The sequence below is a fragment of the Copadichromis virginalis genome, linkage group LG17 (assembly GCF_057382275.1).
Source record: "Copadichromis virginalis isolate Kocher_CV1m ecotype Utaka linkage group LG17, C_Virginalis_male_GT1.1, whole genome shotgun sequence".
Lineage (NCBI taxonomy): Eukaryota > Metazoa > Chordata > Actinopteri > Cichliformes > Cichlidae > Copadichromis > Copadichromis virginalis.
Genome location: NC_140634.1, coordinates 10,387,727 through 10,410,414, shown reverse-complemented (window position 1 = coordinate 10,410,414; position 22,688 = coordinate 10,387,727). Strand labels below are relative to the sequence as shown.

General features: G+C 40.0%; 2 protein-coding genes and 1 long non-coding RNA gene across 3 annotated transcripts in view; all 3 read left to right on the top strand.

The window, feature by feature from the left end:
* Positions 1 to 547: 547 nt before the first annotated feature.
* On the top strand, positions 548 to 10,072 carry LOC146689013 (complement factor H-like). Its single transcript, XM_085437079.1, has 9 exons — positions 548 to 726; positions 932 to 1,111; positions 1,540 to 1,645; positions 6,333 to 6,409; positions 7,640 to 7,819; positions 8,102 to 8,290; positions 8,502 to 8,687; positions 9,152 to 9,331; positions 9,782 to 10,072. Exons 1-9 carry the CDS (start codon positions 657 to 659, stop codon positions 9,970 to 9,972), a joined length of 1,359 nt encoding a protein of 452 aa, XP_085293205.1. The 5' UTR covers positions 548 to 656; the 3' UTR covers positions 9,973 to 10,072.
* Positions 10,073 to 10,759: 687 nt separating this feature from the next.
* LOC146689009 (complement factor H-like) overlaps positions 10,760 to 22,688 on the top strand; it is a 91,089-nt gene continuing 79,160 nt past the window's right edge. The window contains exons 1-2 of the mRNA XM_085437550.1: positions 10,760 to 10,938; positions 11,600 to 11,779. Of these exons, the coding sequence (XP_085293676.1) occupies positions 10,824 to 10,938; positions 11,600 to 11,779 (295 nt within the window). The 5' untranslated portion in view covers positions 10,760 to 10,823. The remainder of the gene's footprint in view (positions 10,939 to 11,599; positions 11,780 to 22,688) is intronic.
* Positions 13,535 to 14,879, top strand: LOC146689012 (uncharacterized). The gene is made up of 2 exons (XR_014916044.1): positions 13,535 to 13,598; positions 13,704 to 14,879. It is a non-coding gene; the product is annotated as an uncharacterized LOC146689012 (long non-coding RNA).

Below are 22,688 nucleotides of genomic sequence, written 5' to 3'. Positions count from 1 at the left end.
CTGGGCATAGATATTGGTTATGTTTGAATTTAAAGATGTTCTCTTAAACAACAACTTCTTTAAAACTATTTACCGACCTGAATCTCTGGCTGACTTTTACAATGGACTTTGTACCTCAGTACCATCTCCATTTATGACTTACTAGTCGTGGTGATTAAACTGCACAGTAGCCTTTTCAGCGAACACTAATCATTCTATCACAAAATAAGATATAACATCTGTTACATTTTGCAAACTTGTTTTGAGCATCATACACCAGTCTATATTTTCAGGACTAATTAATCTCATATTTTAATTTAATTATAAAAATAGACGGATTAATTTATATGATGTTTGAAAGAGGACACAAACCTTCTTTTGTAAAATGTTAGAAATTATTTTATAGGCAATGAAAGAAATCAACTCTATAAAGTCTATAAATTATTATAGGGTGAGGTTTGTGAATTGTTGTCTGTGAACTCCTCTGGCGTGTTCAGTGAAACTTGTTGTTTGCGATATGTCATTTTGAGGCTTGTGCAATTCCAGTAGGGAAGTCCATATTTTAACCATTGGCCTCAAATACTGTGATAAACACACAGCAGTTCTGCACAGAAAACGCACAGTTTGTCAAAGGATTTGTGCACAGTGAAAATTTGGTTTGCAGTCCACTTGACAGAATGCGACTGTCATTAATCCTTCTGTTTCTCCATCTATGGGGACATGTGGAAGTTTCTTTCTCAGAAAACGGTAAGTCAGACTTTTTTAAATGCTGTGTTCTTTGTTTAGTTTAAAAGAGAAGACATTTCTTGTACTTCTACTTACCCTCTTTTTTATTTGTTCTACTATCTCTTCCAAAATTACATCTACATTTATATGTAATATAAATGTAGATGTAATTTTGGAATCCTTGGTCAATCTATGTATATGTCTCTTTCCATGTTGTTTTTTTCAGTATGTTCAAGGCTTCCAAATGTTCCTCACTCCTATGTGTCAGAAAATACTAAAAAAGTTGAGTACCGCGAAGGAGATGTGATACATTTCACATGCGAGACTGGTTATATATCTGGTCCAACCCTCAGATATATATGCACAAATACTGGCTGGGAGAGTTTGCGTCAGGGAAAATGCAACTGTAAGTTAAATGGTTTGCCTGCTATTTTGCTGTTACTCTTATGACTGTATTTATAGGGTTACAAATAATCCTTAATCCCTTCTAAGATGCAATTCATAACATTTCACAAAATATCAATTACCAAAGTTTTATCCCAAAACTTTAGTTTTTTGGAATTAGAAAGAGTTGTACTGAGACAGTTGTAAAACTGCTGCAGTATGCTGCTAACAGTAATCTATTGTATGAAAATAGCAAATCGCTTCCTCAAATCCCTGCATCAATAACATTGTACCCACACTTCAACACTGTTATTAACAAAGAGTTTTGTAAAACATTTATGTCACTGTCGGCAAGCACCTGATTTCAATTAAAAATAAGCAATAATAAGAGAAGAATAAGGTCTAATTCATACTTACTCATGAAAAATATTCTCTTTTCTTTTTTTTCAGTAAAGCCATGTGAACTCCCTGAGGACGTTCCCAATGGCTATTATGAAATTATCCGCGGAGAAGAGCTCGTTTTTGGAACAGCTATCAAATACTTTTGCAATCTAGGGTATGTGGATCTATAATAATTCAGTGACATAATGTACACGCTCTGAAAGTCCCATGAGGATTGCTTATATTTGTGTGTTAAAACAGAAACTCTTCAAGTTGTTTTAAGACAAAAGTCCCGTACAACAATGCTGTTTGGAAAATGTCAACAAGAATGGGATAAAAGGAAGCCGTTATTCAAAGGAGCTTTGAAGAAGCCTGGCAGACTACATTAACTACATTATTCCTAAGACTGCATTAAAGAAATTACAAGAAAGCTTGCATAAGAGAGTTCAGGCTTATTTTTAAAAATGTTTAAACATAAATTTAGAACTCACTGTGAAAGTGAGTTCCAAGATCTGTTTCTGCTGATTTTTGCTGTACTTCTTGTGTTAGGTTGACATACCTCAGTCTTTTCTCCCAGTTTCCCTTCCTGAAGAATGGCCACACTTCCACTCAGGTCTTTTCCGATGAGGCTTAAGTGAACAGCAGATGATCAACAGTGTTAAGTGGTTTAGGTACAAGGGAAAACCTAAAAATAATTCAGTGTCCAATCACTGATGTCCGATCTCAAGACAACTTAAAATGGTTACCATCCATCCATCCATCTTCATCCGCTTTGTCCGGGGCCGGGTCGCGGGGGCAGCAGCCTAAGCAAAGAGGCCCAGACCTCCCTCTCCCCAGCCACCTCCTCCAGCTTATCCGGGGGAATACCAAGGCGTTCCCAGGCCAGCCGAGAGATATAATCTCTCCAGCGTGTCCTGGGTCTGCCCCGGGACCTCCTCCCGGTGGGACATGCCTGGAACACCTCACCCAAGAGGCGCCCAGGGGGCATCCTTGTCAGATGCCCGAACCACCTCAGCTGGCTCCTTTCGATGTGGAGCAGCAGCTGCTCTACTCTGAGCCCCTCCCGGATGGCCGAACTTCTCACCCTATCTCTAAGGGAGAGGCCAGCCACCCTTCGGAGGAAGCTCATTTCTGCCGCTTGTATCCACGATCTCGTTCTTTCGGTCACTACCCACAGCTCGTGGCCATAGGTGAGGGTAGGGACGTAGATCGACCGGTAAATTGAGAGCTTCGCTTTTACACTCAGCTCCCTCTTCACCACGACGGACCGGTGCAGCGTCCGCATTACTGCAGCTGCAGCCCCAATCAGTCTGTCGATCTCCGGCTCCCTTCTCCCATCACTCGCGAACAAGACCCCGAGATACTTGAACTCCTCCACTTGGGGCAGGAACTCATCCTGTAAAATGGTTACTTGGAAGCAAAATGATTGCTCAAGTACTCTATAAATTTTAGTGTGTGGGTGAAAATACAAAATGAGATATCAGAATCAGAATCAGAATCAGAATACTTTATTGATCCCTGGGGGAAATTATTTTTTGTTACAGTGCTCCATTTTAAACCAACATTAAGACAAGACAGACAATACGCTAACTAAGAATAGTACAATATATACATATATATACATACATACATACATAAGTCACTTATAAATAAATATTTGGAAAAGAAACATGTGTAGTTGTAGCAGCAAACAGTGTGTTAAGTGGATGCGTTGTACAGGGAGATGGCCACAGGCAGGAATGATTTCCTGTGTCGTTCAGTGGTGCTTTTCGGTAATCTCAGTCTCTCACTGAACGAGCTCCTGTGACTGACCAGCATGTCATGGAGTGGGTGGGAGGTGTTATCCAACATTGTCTTTATCTTGGACAGCATCCGCCTCTCCGACACCACCTTGAGGGAGTCCAGCTCCATCCCCACAACATTGCTGGCCTTACGGATCAGTTTATTAAGTCTGTTGGCATCTGTGACCCTCAGCCTGCTCCCCCAGCATGCAACAGCATAGAGGATCGCACTGGCCACCACAGACTCATAGAAAATCCTCAGCATTTTCTGGCAGATGTTGAAGGACCTCAGTCGCCTCAAAAAATAGAGACGACTCTGGCCCTTCCTGTAAAGTGCTGTGGTGTTTTTAGCCCAGTCCAGTTTATTGTCAATGTGTACTCCAAGGTATTTATAGTCCTCCACAATGTCAACACTGACCCCCTGGATTGAAACAGGGGTCAAGTGTTTCCTGGTCTTCCTGAAGTCCACGATCAGTTCCTTGGTCTTTGCCACGTTGAGCTGCAGATGATTCTGCTCACACCACGTGACAAAGGAGTCGACCACAGCCCGGTACTCTGTCTCATCATCCCTGCTGATGCATCCAACCACCGCAGAGTCATCAGAAAACTTCTGAAGATGGCAGGTCTCTGTGCAGTGGCTGAAGTCTGTGGTGTAGAGGGTGAAGAGGAAGGGGGAGAGGACAGTCCCCTGTGGTGCCCCTGTGTTGCTAATCACCTTGTCAGACACACACTGTGGGAGACGTACATATTGTGGTCTTCCTGTCAGGTAATCAACAATCCAGGACACCAGAGAAGCATCCACCTGCATCGCTGCTAACTTATCACCCAGGAGGGTCGGCCTGATGGTGTTGAAAGCACTGGAAAAGTCAAAAAACATGACCCTCACAGTGCTCGCCGGCTGGTCCAGATGGGTGTAGACACGATTGAGCAGGTAGATGATGGCGTCCTCTGTTCCGAGACGAGGCTGATAAGCGAACTGAAGGGGATCCAGATGTGGTCTTACTATGGGTCGCAGCTGGTCCAGGATGAGCCTTTCCAGGGTCTTCATGATGTGGGAGGTCAGTGCCACGGGCCTGTAATCCTGGGGGCCACTGGGACGAGGCGTCTTTGGTACAGGGACGAGGCATGATGTCTTCCACATCACCGGGACCCTCTGCAGACTCAGACTCAGCATAAACAGTTTATGAAAGACTCCACACAGCTGGGGGGCACAGGCCTTGAGGACAAGGGGACTCACTCCGTCTGGTCCAGCAGACTTGCCTGAGTGAAGTCTCCTCATTTGCATCTCAACCTGGTATTGAGTGAAGGTGATGGGTGGGGGAGGGGTGTCAGGAATCTCACAGGAGGCAACATGTGAAGCGAGAGGCTGGCACAGTGGTGTGGCTCTGGATTCCAGGCTGACTGCAGGTGAGGTTGTGGGGGTGGGAGCAGACACTGTGGTGTCGAATCTATTGAAAAACAGATTCAACTCGTCGGCTCTATTCTCACCTCCCTCAGCTCCCCTGCTGTTGGTTGGCCTGAATCCAGTGATGGTCTTCATGCCCCTCCACACCTCTCTCATGCTGTTCTGCTGGAGTTTCCACTCCAGCTTCCTCCTGTAATTGTCCTTAGCCTCTCTGATCTTGTCCTTTAGTAACACCTGGACCTTCCTCACCTCCTCTTTGTTGCCCCCTCTGAAAGCCCTCTTCTTCTTGTTGAGGAGGGCTTTGATGTCCTTAGTCACCTACGGCTTGTTATTTGGGTAACAATGAACAGTCTGAGCTGGAACAATGGAGTCGGTGCAGAAAGTTATGTAGTCTGTGATACACTCAGTAAGCCCATTGATGTCCTCGGCGTGAGGCTCACAGAGTGTTTCCCAGTCGGTCACCTCGAAACAGCCCTGTAGTTCCGCTATTGCCTCCTCTGACCACCTCCTAACAGTCCTGGTGGTCACAGGTTCCCTCCTCACAATTGGCACATAGCGGGGGGTGAGGTGAATCAGGTTATGATCTGACCTACCAAGTGGGGGGAGGGAGGAGGAGCTGTATGCATCCTTGACGTTAGCATACAGTAAGTCTAAAGTTTTCTCTCCCCTGGTGGGACAGTCCACATATTGTTTGAATGTTGGTAGTGTATTGTCCAGTGATACATGGTTGAAGTCACCCGAGATCACAATAAAGGCACTCGGGTGCTGAGTCTGTAGCCGAGCTATGGCAGAGTGGATAGTGTCACATGCAGCTGTGGGGTTAGCAGAGGGGGGAACATAAACAGCCACCAAGATGACGTGAGAGAATTCCCTGGGTAAATAATACGGCCTGAGTCCAACAGCACACAGTTCAGTGTCCGGGCAACAAATCCTTTCTTTGATTGTTATGTTGGCAGGGTTACACCACCGGTTGTTAACTAAAACAGCAAGCCCACCTCCTTTACGCTTACCGCTAGCGATGCTGTCCCTGTCCGCCCGAACAGTGTGGAAGCCTTCCACGGAAGCATTCTCATCGGGAATGACCTGGTGCAGCCATGATTCGGTGAAACACATCAGGCTACACTCTCGGTATTCCCTCTGACTCCGTACCAGTGCTGAGAGCTCGTCGATTTTACTTGCCAACGATCGCACATTACCCATCACGATAGACGGCAGACACGGTTTAAACCTCCTCCTCGCTTTGAGCCTCCGCTGTCTCACCGTCACCTTTTTTCTTCTCTTCTGTCCTTGACCTCTGCATCCCCGATGTGTTTTCCTCCAAATTTCAGCTGGTACTTCTGCGGGCACTTCTGCGGGCCTGGCCAGCGAGCCGGCCGGCATCAGGACGATCAGGTGATCTCTGGAGTAAACAGTCCGTGCGTGTAGGAGATGTGCCGCGGTCCCGTTCCATGATAAAAGTAACAGTTCCACGGCCACCAGAAGAACAAAAACTCTCTCAATCCACATGATTGAGTAAGAGATAGAAAACGGAGGAAAATACAAGTCAGAAAAAAAAAAGAATACGTAAGAAAAAAGAGCTAAACTAAGAGAAAAGCAGGAGCGACTGTAACAGGCTGCACGCTGGTTGGCGCATGCGCACTTATCAATCACTTATCAGATATGAGTTGTAATTGCAGGTATACAATGGGAGATAGCGATGGCACCCGAACTTGTCAGTTGGACGGATGGAGTAGTACTGTGCCAGTATGTGAAAGTAAGTCTTTCAGTCAACACACCAGCAATGTTACTTTTATCGACATTTGTAGTTTGAACTTGCTTAACAGTGTATATTTATAAGGTCCTCTGCTTACACTCGAAAAATGTGAAAATTTCAGTCGTCCTGTTAGGTATGAGAAATGAGCTTGCTGTATATACCCTGTGTACTACATTTTAAATATATATTGCTCAAGATTTGTACCAATTCCTGTGGATCCATATTGCACCTGCGATGGTATCACATGACATATAAAGCAAGAACTGGTGCTTGTATATAACCCAACCAGTCACTTAGGACAGTGTTTACCAACCACTGTGTCGCAGCACATAGGTGTGCTGTGAGCAATGATCAAGTGTGCCATGGAAGATTATCTGATTCCACCTGATTACTACTCTAAGCGATCGGTGTAATGGGCAGAACAATTTCATTCTCTTCCAATAGAGGGTAGTACAACTACCTGCTCTAATTAAATGGGTTGCCAACTGCCATTAAAACAGAAGAAGACAAAGAAGAAATTACATAATACTCATGCTGTAAAACAATGGAGCACGTAATAGCAACAGATAAATATTTGAAAAGAAAAAGTAATCAGTCTGACCTGGTCCTGGGGAAAATTCTGACCCAGATGGAGGCCCTAGCATGAGTAGTGGTCAGAAGAAAGCAAAAAGGGTATACTGGGAGCAGATCAAACCAATTCTGCTATGCTTGGTGTGCAGGTAAAAATTATCAATATACTTTTGTGGCATTTTTGTTTGGTGATGTTTTTTCGAATGTGAAATATGTTCCGTGGCTCCCAAAGGTTGGGAAACACTGACTTAGGACACCTAATACACCTTTCGGCTTTTTTCTTACATGAACCTTGAACTCATGAACATATACTTACAGTCCAGTACCTCAGTACATCTTTTTGCTGTTATCAGGCATTCAGGTTATGCTACTAGAGGTTCATACTTTTAGCACTTCTTCTTCACTCCCCTCTATTTATTTGTGACTTGCTTCTTTCTCATATAGTTTATTTATCTTTCCTTATCTTTTTGTGCTCTTGCGTCTTCACCTTACATTATGAAGCCTCTTGCAAAAACATTTTTTATGAATTCTTGGTATATGAATAAAACGTAATTAATTTAATTTAATTGATCAAGGTCAGTGATGTGTCACTCATGGTGAAATGTGATTATTGTGATGAAAACATTTTTAAACTTCTATTTTTGTTGCCCATATTTGTAGCTGCCGAGGGTTGTGAGAAACCACCACATCTTTCAAATGGAGACCCGAAGGAAAGTTCCAGACTGCAGTACAGTCATAGTGAAAGGGTTGAGTACATCTGCCAGGATTACTACAGAATGGAGGGTGGGCCGTACAAAACCTGTGTAAATGGTCAATGGACTGGAGAGATGAGATGCCTCAGTAAGATGTAGATCTCTTTATATTTCTGCATAGTCCATTCTTTGCATTCTGCTTTCTTGCAATTCAGAGGGGAGCACTATGGAGCCATTTTGCAGCCGCTATGTGCAAAACTATAAAAATAGTATAAAGGAAGTATCCTTGCTCGTGTTTAACTCTCAAAATGCATGTTTGGTTATCTTTAAATAAGCTTCTCCATGTTTAATAGTAGCATTCACAGGGCATAATAAAAAAAACTTTATTATGTCTACAATCGCAATAATGACTTTTACTTATTGTTTTCAGGAATCCCTTGTGCAGTTGGAGTAATGGACCCTAATCTGCAGGTAACTGGATTACCACAAGGGAATGAAGCGATAAGGACTGGGGACACATTACATTTTCGTTGTGCTGATCAGTATAAACTGGAAGGTTCTGAAGTAATCGAGTGTTTAGAAATTGGGTACTGGAATGCTTCCTTTCCATCCTGCTCTGGTAGGTTTACTTTAACTGAGAAAAGCTGACGTGATTTGACATGTTTTTTAAATGTCCATATATTTGTGTAACAATTATGTAATCATTATATTTCATTTGTTAAACTTATATAACGATTAAGATTTACATTTTATTTGGTTCCTTTGGGTCTAGACTACTGCTGCATTACACTTTAAACTGAAAGATTAAAAGACTGTCTTCTTTAAAACAGATGAATGCAAAGTCACAAGAATATCAGACAGTGTAAGAATCACATCACACATACAAGGCAATCGGCTAAAGAAAGGACAAAAGCTAACCTTTACTTGCCTTAGACGTAACCACTTTATGCAAGGCAATAAAACAGTTGAATGTTTGGCAAATGGACAGTGGAGCGATCCGTTTCCAACATGCGGAGGTAAGCCAGTTTTTTTCTATGTCAACTCACCCGTAATATGTGACAAGAAAAGATCATCCAGTCACAGTGCACTGCAATTTCAGGAGGCTTTAATCACATTTTTTAATCCCCAAAACAGTTACGGTTACTTTTACTCAGGCAAAAATTACACGGGAAATGTTTTTGGACAAGTCTTGCGGTTGATCCTAATTACAATCACTGTGTAGGAAATGTCATGTACATATGCGAAGCCCAGTCATGAGCGCCCAGATAAGCTGCTCATGTTAATAACAGCTGTAAATATAAAAAAGAGAAGTCGGAATAAACCCCCAGTAATTTGGAGAGTTGAATCTCTAAAAGATTTACACAAAAATTTACTGTAAGATGTTGCATAATGGTACTAATAATATTGTGAGTAGATATTAAAAAATGTTATATTAACAATTTCAAGTTTTTTGTTTGTTTTTTGTCTATATTTATTTAAGATCCTGTGGGTTGTGGGAAACCACAACCACTCTCAGATGGAGACACCAAAATCAGTACTAAAAGGCAATACAGCCATGGAGAAAGGGTTGAGTATATCTGTCAAAATTACTACAAAATGGAAGGTACACCATATAAAACCTGTGAAAATGGTAAATGGACTGGACAGATGAGATGCCTCAGTAAGTTATAGCTATATTATGTTGTATTTTCTAAGATTCTGCATATGTAAAAGTATTTTAGGGGTCCCAAGTTTTTTTTACTCTTAAATTTAGAGAAAATTGAGTTTACACAGGAATCAGCCTTTCAAGCTGTTGACATAATTTATTTGAGAAAGGATGCAGAATTTGGGGGCTTCATGTTCTTAGATGCGCTCTGTTTTATGTTATTTAAAAAAATGGGGAAATTAAGACAATTTAACATTAGACTTTCATAATTTGATATTGTGTGAGGTCTGTACTATATCTGGAGTTTTGATACAGATACAGATTGCATTTTATCAGACTTGCTTGGTTTTAAGCACTGTGCCTTTGTAATCAAGACTTGAATAGTTATATATGATATATGTTGTGCATTCCTGCATTGGTGTACTGTACTGACATTAACAAAATCTTTTCTCTTAACTCTTACAGAACCCTGCACTGTAAATAGAGAAGACATGAGCAAACACAATATTCAATTCAGATATGTCAGCGATGATAAGCTGTATTCAGAACATAATGATGTAATTGAGTTCATATGTAGCAGGGGAAGACGTGTTGGCAGTTTGGAAATGCGTCAGACGTGCATTGAAGGCGTAATGCATCTGCCCACATGCCAGTAACATTTCTGTCTATTGGATACGATGAGCATGAGCACGCAAATCTATAAATGATTAGTGCACTGATGTGTGTGGTCATTTTAATAAAAGCCTATGTACTCAGTCTGTGTTCTTCCAGTACATCTTTTTTTTTTGTGTAAAATCAAAGTCATTCATAAATCCTTTGTGGACAAATACACAAAATGGTGGCCCTATCTTTCCAGTCTGAACATATTCTGATTAAATAAAGATAACAAAAAGAAGTAAAAAATAAATAAAATAACAAACTCCCTCCCTTTGGCAGGAGATCATACCTGCTATTAAAGTGTTTTTGTAACCTAGATGAGCACACACATGTACACACATGTAACAGTAATTGCATGTAATGTTATTTTAATAAAAGCATCACGGGGTCTGTTTTAATTCTTACATAAGTTTAACTCTGCTGAAAGTCTTGGGGCTTTGGGTTTCATGGCCTAACAATGAAACAACCCCTTTTCCACAGTCTTTTTAGGCCTGGAGTCCAGCATCCACTTATCATTTAAGTTGAGTTACTTTTGCCTTCCCACCAACTCGATGCATTCTGGCCATTCTCCCTTAACCCCTGGCATCAGCGAGGCTCTATCAGCAAGAAAACTGCGCATCACTGGATATCTTCTCTTTTTCTGAAAATTCTTTGTAAACGCTAGCAAAGTACATTTGAAAGTCCTGTGCTTTGTACACCTAACCACCTATCCAGTCCTTCTCCGTAGCACTTGTACAACAGGAGTCCAAGGTTGTATTTAAATAGAGACATTTGGACAGAGCCACTGGACAGTCTGTGCTGTGACCTGATCTCTCTGGGTGGAGTTCGAGCTGGGGGAGGTCACTGAACAATGAAGCTACTGAAATTCTCCTCAGAAAGCATTCGTCAAAAGAACATGAAGCTGTCTTTAATCCTTCTGTTTCTCCAGCTGTGGGGGTGTGTGGAAGTTTCTTTGTCACAAAACGGTAAAGTGATCTATTATCGTTTTTCAGTGTACCTAAAATCACATGTTTTACCTTTGTGGAAAGGCAGTTAGACTTTAAGAAGAGTGACATATACACTGCGTGTGGTCATCACAGGTATTTACTTACAGCAGGGGGAAAAGCACAGTATGAATGTAATTGTCTTATTTTTACACTATTACAACTATTTGAATTTACATGCATTCACACAACCCTAAAATATGTATATTTTTGTGTTAACATACATATATATGGTAGTAATATAATGTAGGACAAAATAGTAATTATAGATGATTTTACTACTTGCTATGGGTTTTTTGCTTGTTTTTGTTTTATTTTGGGGGTTTTCTTTGAAGGGGGGGGGGGGGGGTGGCTCTAGTAATTTTATACTTATACTTATTTTTTCCCTTTACCATTAATGGTATTTAATGGTACATTTCTTATATTACTCTTTAATTATGTATGTCAAACATAAATCCTGCTATCTGTGTTATTAGGTGAAGTATATCCACAAATTATGTAGATGCAACTGTTTTGTGGTCTTAACCATTTAGGAGAATGGTTGTAGACATACTTTGATTTTGTAACTGTTTTCCTTGTAGAGCTTCAGTCATTGTTTTTTAACAACTTTATATGTGACGAATTGTAACTTTTTCTCTTTTAGTGTGTTCAGAGCTCCCAAATGTTCCTCACGCTCATGTGTCAGAAGGAACCAGCAAAGCTGTGTACCAGGAAGGAGATGTGATACATTTTTCTTGTGAATCTGGTTACATATCAGATCAGATCTCGAAATTTGTATGCACAGCTGATGGTTGGCTGGTTGTCCATCAGGGAAAGTGCTACTGTAAGTTGCATGGCTTCATGTTTTTATCATCACTAACTAAACTTGTGCTATTGCTGCACTGTGGATGTAATAACTCATGTAAATGTGTTTTTTTTTCTTATATTACTAAATCGTCAAAAACTCTACAGTCATGAAAAGTGTATGAATACCTCAATTATGTATATTACAGAGTGCATATTTTGTTTTTGTTAGGGTTCATTAATGACAGCATTACCCTGACTCTTACTCTAACCCAACCATACTACATGCTATGTACCCCCAAAAAATGTCACGTGAAAAGCTAAAAAAATGAAACACAAAAAGTTGTAAAGCATACCAAGAGCAGCATTAATAAATGGATTTTCATAGGATCGACCCATTACACGTCAGGTAAGGCGTTGGGTTTAGAGCTAAATAGGTACATTTTCTGGAGGCACACAATAGGCCTGGTTATAAAAGTAAAAAAGTATCACATCAGAAAGATTGTTCCAAAGCATGATTACCCATGTTCCTCTGCTCAAATTTGGTGATGGCCAGCAGAGCTCAGCCAGCCTCAACAACCCTTGACCTAAAACAGGGGTCAGCAACCTTTTAACACCCAAAGAGCCACTTGGACCCGGTTTCCACGCAAAAGAAAACACTGGGAGCCGCAAATACTTGTTGACATCAAAAATGAAAATAACACTGTATATATTGTTTTTTTACAATATATACAGCACTATGCTGCTAAAAAATGAAAAATAGATATTTGCAAAATTCTGCCTAAATATGTATTTTACCTGGTTAATGTGTGTGGCGAGGCGTGGTCTGCAGCGCCACTGCATGGGAGTCGGACGCACCTGAGCGGGACCCGCAATCACGCCTCGTCTACTTAAAGTCTGTGCTCTCTCTGCTCTTGTGTTGTCGGACTGTGAGCTGAAAAGCTACAGCCGGCTGTATGCTTACAGCAACCGTGTGTGAAGAGTGGTCAATAAAGAGATGCTGAAAAGCGTGTCCATGGAAACATCGTCGGGTCTGCTGTGATATGTTTACAATGAGACTTCTGCTCCTGAACCTCTGCGCACAGCGTCTGCAAATCGGGGCTGTACGAAGTCACTTTCATCTTTACGCAGGACTGTAAGCTGTCATCTGTGAGGCGTGAGCGGTGTTTGTTTTAACATAGTTCACGGAGGAGAACAGCTGCTGACATAATGTGGATCCGAAGATCCATAATTGGCCTACCTGGGGTTGAAAGTCTCGATAAATGCACGGCGTTTCGGCGGGTATACCGGCTTCCGCGAGTGTGACGCTTATTTTGAGCGATGAAAAATAAAATATAATTCTATTTTTATATTTCAATGTCACAATAATCTTCCAATTTAGAACTACAAGTTTAAAAAGAACTAATACAAAAAATACACTTCAGCTAAATACTTCTAATTTATTTTCCCAAACCACCTGGAGCCGCAGTATAAAGACAAAAGAGCCGCATGCGTATCCGGAGCCGCAGGTTGCCTGTCCTAACACAACTGCACATTACTGGCATTACTATCGTTCGTAGCAATGACGGGTAGTCATTTCCTTATACACACATGTATATCTTGGCTTAGTCACTCAGTATGTTTTCAATCTTTGTGTATTTTTCTCTTCTTTTCCCATTTTATATTGTTTTGTGTATTAGCATGTTCAACGCTTCCAGATGTTCCCCATGCCCAAGTAACACAAGAGACAAGAACATCTCAGTATCAAGCAGGACACATGATACATTTTGCTTGCGAACCTGGCTATACATCAGCTCTCACCATCAAATACATATGTACAACTGAGGGCTGGCAGCCACTCCAAAGGGGGTCGTGCTACCGTGAGTTCAAAAGCTTTCTTTTCTTCTCTCACTCTCATGTGAATGACTACAGTTCAATAAGCAGAGATCATTAAAATGAATTTAACATAATTTATTGATCTATAGAATTCAATTTAGGTTGTTGGTGATTACACTCTGGAAATGAAGATTGAGGCTTGAATGGAAGCCTGGGAGAATGACCGATGAGCAGTGAGATTTAAAGTACATGGAGTGGAGACTGATTGGCCGGAAGACAGCCAGCAGAAATCTGATTGGGCTAGACCAGTGATTGCACAATTAGCTTCACAGCATGGGAAAGTGGAAATGATGTAAAGCTTAGATTAGCCAACAAACACCAGGGAAGCAGAAATGTGTGACTACAGATTGTTCTTATTGAACTTACGTATGAACTTCATTTGGTATTATCTCCTTGGACATATAATCTCATTTACTCAGATGTGTCCTGCCTTCATTAAGACTGCTGTGACGGTCTTTATTTCTATATATATTTTTCCTGCACACAGGCAAAATCAGAATTTAATTCTAAATGATTTTTAATATGTAGAGACTTTGTCATGTCAGATCAGACTCCAAATATATTTGAATTCACATCAGTCATCATTTTATTCAACAATGTTTCTGTCAAGTCATTATGAAATATGACCCAGCATCTCGATGTCAGAAAGATCAGTTTAACCCTCTGGGGTCCAGGGTATAATTGGCCATTTTTGACTACTTGTTTGGTATCATTATTTTCAGCACAACCTGAAATATCTGAAATTTGAGTTATTTTTTCATTTTGGCATACTATATTACCATAGTTGATCTAAATTCAGAGAAAAAATTCAAAATCCGAGTAGAAAAAAGTTATATTTTTTTACTGTAAAACCCACAAACATGTTTAACGAATCATTTTCATAACTTGAAATGCAAATAGAAATTGTACATTTCTAAATATTATGCACAAGTTTTGCAAAGAAAGTTATATGGTACTATTTAACTAAAAATGCAGCCAATGCCTCAGGCATATAACCGTTTAAATCTATTTACAGAACAATCAGGTGATCTGCAACAAATAAGAAAGCACACAAATTATTTGTGCCATGTGTTTTCAGTCATTCCTTCAGGTCGTCTGCTCGTCCACACCATGTCTTTAGGTATCATGTCAGTTCTCCATGTTTAAGGTTTTTTCATGTTTAATTTTTAGTTCACCCAGTTTAGGTTATTGTTTAGTTTCACCCATGCCCTTTGTTTGTATTTATTTTGCAAGCCTTAATAAACTGCTTGTTTTTTGTTAATCCACATCACGTTTCATAGTTTTTGGTTTGCACTTGAGTCCTTTTTCACAACACATACAGTCTGCCTCAGCCAGACTGTGACAGAAAAGTCAGACTTACTGACAGGTCAAAAACTATTCACATTTTTTCCAGAAGCATTGTATTTTTTCTTTCACCAAAATATAGGCTAGAGTTAAAGTTAGCCACCCTACATAAGGGAACTTATAGGGTTAATGAATTAAATCTTAGCGTGTTAAACTGACACAGCAGATGGTTTGCTTACACAGGTTGTCCTTGTAAACAGTTTGCAAAGGGCAGATATTTTGAAACTATTTGCCTGGAAATTAGATAAACGTTTTCCATTCCAGGGTGGAATGATTGCATGTCATACATCTTTTTAAAAAAAATTGAGTGCTCAATGTTAAATCAGTCATTCCACACTTAAAAACAGGATTTCAACAATCATTCAAAGCCCAAAATTACAATGGTATCCATGTTGATCCGTGATGATTGTAAAACTTTTGACCACAGCTGTAGTTTTGACAGTGGTTTATCTCCACTGGTCTGAACCTTCGTGTCTCCAGCACAAATACAGACACACATTGAAACCTGGCAAAATGGATTCTGACATGATCTGGCAAATATAAAAACTGCAGCAAATATAAAGATTCTGGCCAGTGATTTCTACATCTGAATCTTGCCTTTTGAACTGTTTTTTTTCTTCTTCTTCTACCTTAGTTTCCAGATGTGACCCTCCTCCTACAGTTCAAGGGTTAACAGTGAAAGGTTTACCAGAAAATTGTATTCCCATACGTCCCAATCACATCCTCACATTCAGCTGTGATGGTCCTGGGAAGTATCTGAATGGAATTTCTGTGCTGATATGTGGAGAAGACGGACAATGGAATAATCCATTCCCGACTTGCATAGGTAAGAACATGTTTAAATCCCTTTACTGACAAAATGCAATGCCTGTTTAAACAATATGGCAATAGTTCAGGTTTGATCTTTGTGTATTTTGAAGCATAATTTAAATATCCAATAAGATTTCATGATTTTTTCCGCTCTTCTGGTGTTCACTAAAACCAACTACTCTCTTGCTTGCTCTTTGCAGCTTTGTTACATAAACTCACATATATTCTACATATTTTGCTTTTTTCAGATCGATCTTGTAAAATCGGTGTTATGGATCCTCATCTCTACGTAGCTGGATTACCACCATCAAATGAAATAATGGCGACTGGACATAAATTGCGTTTTCTTTGCAGCAATACACGTGTACTAATTGGGTCTACAGAAATTGAGTGTTTAGAAAATGGACAATGGAATTCCCCCTTTCCTTCTTGCTCTGGTATGTGTACTTTTATTACCACAATGACGTGAGGTAACAGAAATGAGCTGTGACTATGATAAGGGTTTCTGTTTTAAGTTGCTGTTAGGAGCAATGTTAAGGTTGCTTTTACGTCCGGTTGCTCGCTCTGTTTTCCCTATCTGATCATCAACATCCTTTACACAAACTGTCCACCTTTTTAACAAAAAATCATTAGAACCAGCCTATTCTACTAAAAGCTCCAAAAGAAAACAACCACTTTAATCAATTAAGTTTAAGCATATAAGCAATTACTCCTGCATAAATTTCATCATAGCTAAATGCTGCCTAAAAACAACTCCTGTGTGTTAACACTAACTTCATTTTAAAACCTCACATTTCCTATATTATAATCTGTTTTTGGTATAGCCTTTTTATTTCATTTGCTCCTTTTAATTTAACAATACCTTCTAATTCTAGTTTATCAGACTTAACCAAAATATATGCTTTCCTTCCTCTTTGGTCCTTCTTTAAGTTCAGTTAAAAGCTAAATGAATTTGAGGCCTTTTGCCTGGAATCAATACTGTCATGTGTGTTTATGGACTCTGTGTCTGTAAGCGCGTGCAATCCTTCAATAACTTCAATAACTCATATCAAAAAATGCAATATGTATAAAAATCATTTCTATTTATAAGCTCTCCCCTTTATCCTAAAAATACCTCCTATGTAATATCTGTATGTGTAAACCTACATTATAACCACTACTTCTAGAAATCAAAAAAGAAATCAAACCTGTTCTCCTCCTTCAACCCTCACTAATTTTCCCTCTAAGATTTATTCACAGCTTTGAAAAACCGGCATTGTATCTTCTAAACAGGATTCAGTTCTGTCATGGTCCTGGGCCATGTTGGCCCAGTATTCTTGGTTCCTTGTATTTTCGCTCCTTATTTAGGCCAGGTTTTCTGAGGTGTCCTGTTGTGGTGTTCCCTAAGTGTTTTTCCCTTTGTGACTCTTACCCCCTTGTGCCCCTCTGTGTATTTATGAGCTCTCGTCTCTCTTTGTGTTTATTCCATGTTTCCCCCAGCCTGTTATGTCTGTGTTCTCCCCGTGCTCTCTCTCCTCCTGTCTGAACCTCTGTGTACTTCCTGTTTTACTTTGACAGTCTCTTGTCAGTATGCGTAATGTTGTGTTCACTCCTGCCCTGTCTCGTTATGTTTATCAGTGTCACCTGTGTTCCCCACCTGTGTGTAATCTCCCTGTGTTCTCTGGGTGTATTTAAGTTGTGTCTTCTGTTATGGTAGTTGCTGGTTCGTCTGTGTTGTTTCCCCTCGGTCTCCCTGCGTCTCTTGTGTATTTCCCCGGACCTCCCTGCATCCTCTTTTCTGGTTTGTGTTATTAGCTTACCCAGTTTAGGTTTCCGGTTTCTTGTTTTTCCACCAGTGCTGTTTTGTGCCCACCGTTGTAAATAAATATTCACCTGCACCAGAGCTGCCGCCTTTTGGGTCCTTTTCTACAACTCCACACGGCTTGCCCCGCAAACCGTGACAAGTTCACTTTAATCCTTTAACCTTAACTTAAAAATAACAGTTTCAGTTTTACCATATCCAAATGATCAAAAACCCAAAAGGTCCTAAAATGATCCTAAATTATTAAACAATTAAATTATTAAACCCTAAACCCCCCTTTATCTTGATACATTTCATGTGTCAAGATACTATACAAAACTTAAAAATGCTCAGTTTCCCCACTCATGATCCAATCTATGTCATAAAAATAAACTTAAAACAGAACAGTTATCAGTCATGTGTTTCTTCAATTAATGGTAACAGAGTTACATCAAAAAATATTTCCCCTTTAGCATTTGGCATTCTCCCAACAATATACTATAATCCCATAATCTAACCCCACTTAATAAAACAAAACAGAAATTTTCTCTGGTAAAAACAAATTGTTTGTCCACATTTATTCATCCTCACATTCACTCACACATTCACTCCATATTTTTGCTAATAGTGGAGCTTCCCGCGTCAGATTCTCCACCCTCAGCAAAATGAGCTCAGTCATTTTTTATTTTCCATAGGAAAATATTTCTTTATGCTTTTGGACTGGATTGACTCGCATAAAATCCTTTTTACAGGTAGCTTTCTCCTCAGCCAATTGTAATCTGGAAAGCCCCCTTATATTTGCTCTTCCCGAGAATTTTCAGCGCCGTTATTCACTGTTGCAGGCCTGCTTAAAACAAAAATGAGAAAATAGAGCTGATTATTAGCTCATGAGAACACAAAACAAAATCACCTGACAGGTTTTCTTTAAGTGCACTGTTACAAAATAATGGGCCCAATTTTTAGACATGTCCATGTTTCCTAAAACTCCCTCTATTAAAAACAAAAACAACAACCCAAACCTAACTGACAAAATCAAACCATCACCACAACAACCTCAACAACCTTAAACACACAAAAGTTTTGCCACCACATAATTTCACCTCCTCAATACACCGAAAGTCTCATTAAAACCACACAATTTGCACACAAAAATCACCCCCTTATGCTCTGTAACATACTTACATTCAGCATAAGACCCCCTTACAACAACATATCACTAAACTATAAATTTCCTACCCAAATCTGCACTTCTCTTGTCTGCCATGCTTCCTCTTCTGAAAGTCACTTCCTCAGTCACACACACACACAGGAAGTCCCTTCGTCACCACTCACTCCAACTAATTTGCATACTGAGTCATCTCTCAATGAGTTGCTGTAACAACAGAAACATATGTTTAAACATTACCAACTCATTAAATCATTTTATTTCTTTCTACAGTGATCACTACTTGATCACTCAGTACGAGAGAGCACTCCTAAGTCACTCTTTTAAAACTACTTTAATCACCGTTTGTTTTCATAACTCCCTTTGTCATATGGCTTCTTCTATTCCTCAATTACAAACTCAAATGTATTTTATTAAACATTCACACCATTGTATCATTCATACAAAATAGCAAGCTGTTCTTCATTGCATATGTTTGTGTTCTTGGCCAGGTTTAATCAGTGTCTATGCATTAAACTCCATGAGCTTGTCTTGTCTTTATAAGGTTAATGCATTTTCTGTTTTTGTATGTGAATTTGCATATGTTGCTTTTTCAGTGCTTCAGACTCCTGCACAATTCTCCACTTAAGCCGTCAGTTGTCTTTCCCAAATTTGCTAACCCACATTCTGATTTCCTACCTTAAATAGCAGCATTCCTTGTCCTCAGCCAGAAGGTAGGGCTCCACTTGCCACCTTCCACCTCTGCCTCAGCCCAGCGGCTTTACCCTTGAGGTCCCGTCTTCTTCACTTCATCTCACCAGTGAGTCTGAGCTCACAGGGACTGAGTGAGGCCGAGTAATCGTGACTGTGCCTGCCTTAGGTTGTCCCAGGGTTTCGAGGTGGGATCTTACCCGTCATGGGCTATCCAGCCTTCCATACTCGCCTGATACGGGGCCCAAGTGGGCAGGGGAGGGAACACACTGGCTCTGGAAATTAAAGGAGTGTAAGCTGCTTCCTTCATTGCATCTTATATTAAACTATCTCACTTCTGATTCCTTCCTAGAATAATTTCACATATGGCACTTTGTGTATGTGTGTTTTCTATTCATTAATGTAATTGTCAGTTATTTTCTCTCTTCATTTTACCTTCTTTTGTTTGTTTGTGACGTTCTACTTTAGTTCTACTAAACCTTGATGTAAAAACAATACACCCTTATTTCACGCACACACTCTGCATTTTGCCTACGCACACCCTTCTCTCTCAGACTTCCTCTGTTCACACACCGCCTTGCACTCACTCTACTATCAACTTTCATAGTGTTATTATTATTTAATATTTTGTACACCTCACACCCAATCCCTCAAAGCCTACTACTCACAGCATTCACACACTTAGAATCACTCAAAATATGCTTTCCTAAGAGTATTTTAGACATGCTTGTCATAATCAAAAAGAGCAAGTCAAAAACAAAAAACAATTGAAACCCCTATTAATTCTCACAGCACACACAAGAAATTGAAAAAATAAAACACACCAGCAACTACTGCTGGAGAGAAGTAGTATATTAGTTTTAAGTATATACAGTGCACGCAATATATTCATATATCTACATCCAAACTCAGTCACTTACTATACATCCCCTACGGCAACTCAAAACTTTATTTATAGTCCTCTAATAAACAAAAATGGCATCTTAAACACACACTCTACAATGTTTGCAGCAGTATTTGTAAAACCAACTGTGGCTTAAACAGTTCACTGCTTACTCATTTGCATTTTCACTCACACACACACCGTCTAAAAATAGCTCCAGCATTGCCTCAGACTCCTTTCACACAGAGATCTCTTATTTTATATTACAAAGACATCTTATATTTACAACCACTGTCAGATCTGTCAGCTTTAGCGCCTACACAATTTCGACAAATTTAAAATAACCGCCCAGCGGATAAACTCCCTGAGTTTTTGCGACCAATTAACCAGTATCAGACTTTAACTGTTTCTGGCCTCATCTCTAAAATCCCTAACTCAATTTAAAAGCGTCAACCAACCCAAACTTTGCCTGAAGCTCTATTTTTGGCATTACACAGCCAAGGCTTTCCCCGAAGTTTTAAGTTAAAGTTACACGCCCGAAGTCCAACTTCTTCTGACCAAAAAAGCGCAGGTACCGTTCCAAACGGTAAGGAGACTCTAACTCCTAGCTTCATTCCAGGATGCCCTGTACCCCACAGTTAAGCCAAACTGAACTAACCCTGTTCGCCGACAGGTCAATGTCGCGCGTCCACGACAAGGAGGGAGCATAACCTCCGGGCTCTGCGCTTCCTAGCAGATTTTAACTGCCATTCTAGAATAATTTATAATACTTTGAAACAACAATCAACACCCCAACACAAGTGTATGACTGAGGCAGATCGACCCTGATGGACAATGGGGACTCTAACCCACAAAATGACCAACCAAGGTCTGACCTAATGACCAACCGGGACTTTAACCCACAAAATGACCAAATTTCCTACCAAACTACTTGAGACTCTAACTCAATTTCTTTGGGACTTCAACCCAGTATTTAAACTTTTCCTGGCAGACTCTAACTGCTTTAGCAGACTTTACTGCTTTCATTTCTTCTTTCTTCTTAGCAGAACTCTAACTGCTTCAACTCATGAGATTTTTCATCAAAATCAAAACAGACATCCACCAGTAACTTCAGTGAGTAGACTTAAATTTTATCATATCCAATTTGGCACACTTTGGAAATAATTCAACAGGTAGTGCCTTACCTTTTGGATAAGCCGGCTTATGCCCACTCACTTCGACCACTGGAATTCATGTCTGCCCGTCAGACCACCTCAGAGACCACCAAATTTCTCCATCTAAACCTCCAATCCTCCCTCCTCAACCACCGGACGAAGCCCCCAAATGTTAAGGTTCAAAATTGAGGAGGGAGAGTACAAACCACCCATGGTCCAGAAGCTCTTGGTCAAACAATGATTTTAATGACTACACACGTGTGGGAAGACAACTCTGTACGCAGACAGCAATTGAGCTTCGACTTAATCAAAGCATAAACAGATATTTTATAGCATCAGGGTTTGATTTACTGACGCCCCTTCATGCGTCACAGATACATTTTATACATAGATCAGATCAACACCACAATGACTTTTAACCCAGAAGAACATCTTCTATTTTCATGGCTGGTACTTTCCGTTCTTGTCTTAAAGTGAATTGTTCCTCTTTCTTACCGAGACATGACTAATCTCTCCTCTAAATAAATCTAACTCATGTGTGTGTGTATGTTGACCTCACATGCTCTTTGTGTCACCTCTTCACCTACTAACTGTCTGTGTCTCGTCCTCAAATGCTCTTTCTCAATTCACCTGTTGCACTTCTGACCTTTCACCAGACCAGAGGCTCACTGAGACTATATGTATGTCTTCTACTAAATAAATGTTTTAACCAAGAACTTCTACTAAAACCTTAATATGAAATGACCTGATATATAAGTGTTTTGTAAGCATGTACTGCAATTCCTTCTATGGCTCCAAGTCACTTGCACAATAGATTGTCCGGACATCGCGCCGAACAAAGCTTCCAACCCCCAATTAATTGACCGAGCTCCAACTCTTTAATAAGCACAGATATGCATTGTGTATAAAATAGTCATAACTGCACCTGAAATACAAGGTCAACATAATAACTGTATGCATAACATCTTAAGGCCTTCTTAAAGCTATCTGTTACATTGTTAAAGCCTCGTCTTAGCCTGCTGCTCAAAATAACTTTCACTTCTGCAAAACTCTCCAAGCCTGTTTCCTGTCCTGTTACTTTTAGCCTTTCTGAAAGACACACTGTTTAAACCTCTAAACGCAATATAAACTCCAGATTATATTATTAATGCAATGGTAATGATGACAATTATTTAACAATAGCAGTAAAATAATTTCCCTGCTCCACAGCAATTTTGTATTGCAGGAAAACATCAGCATTCTGTAGCA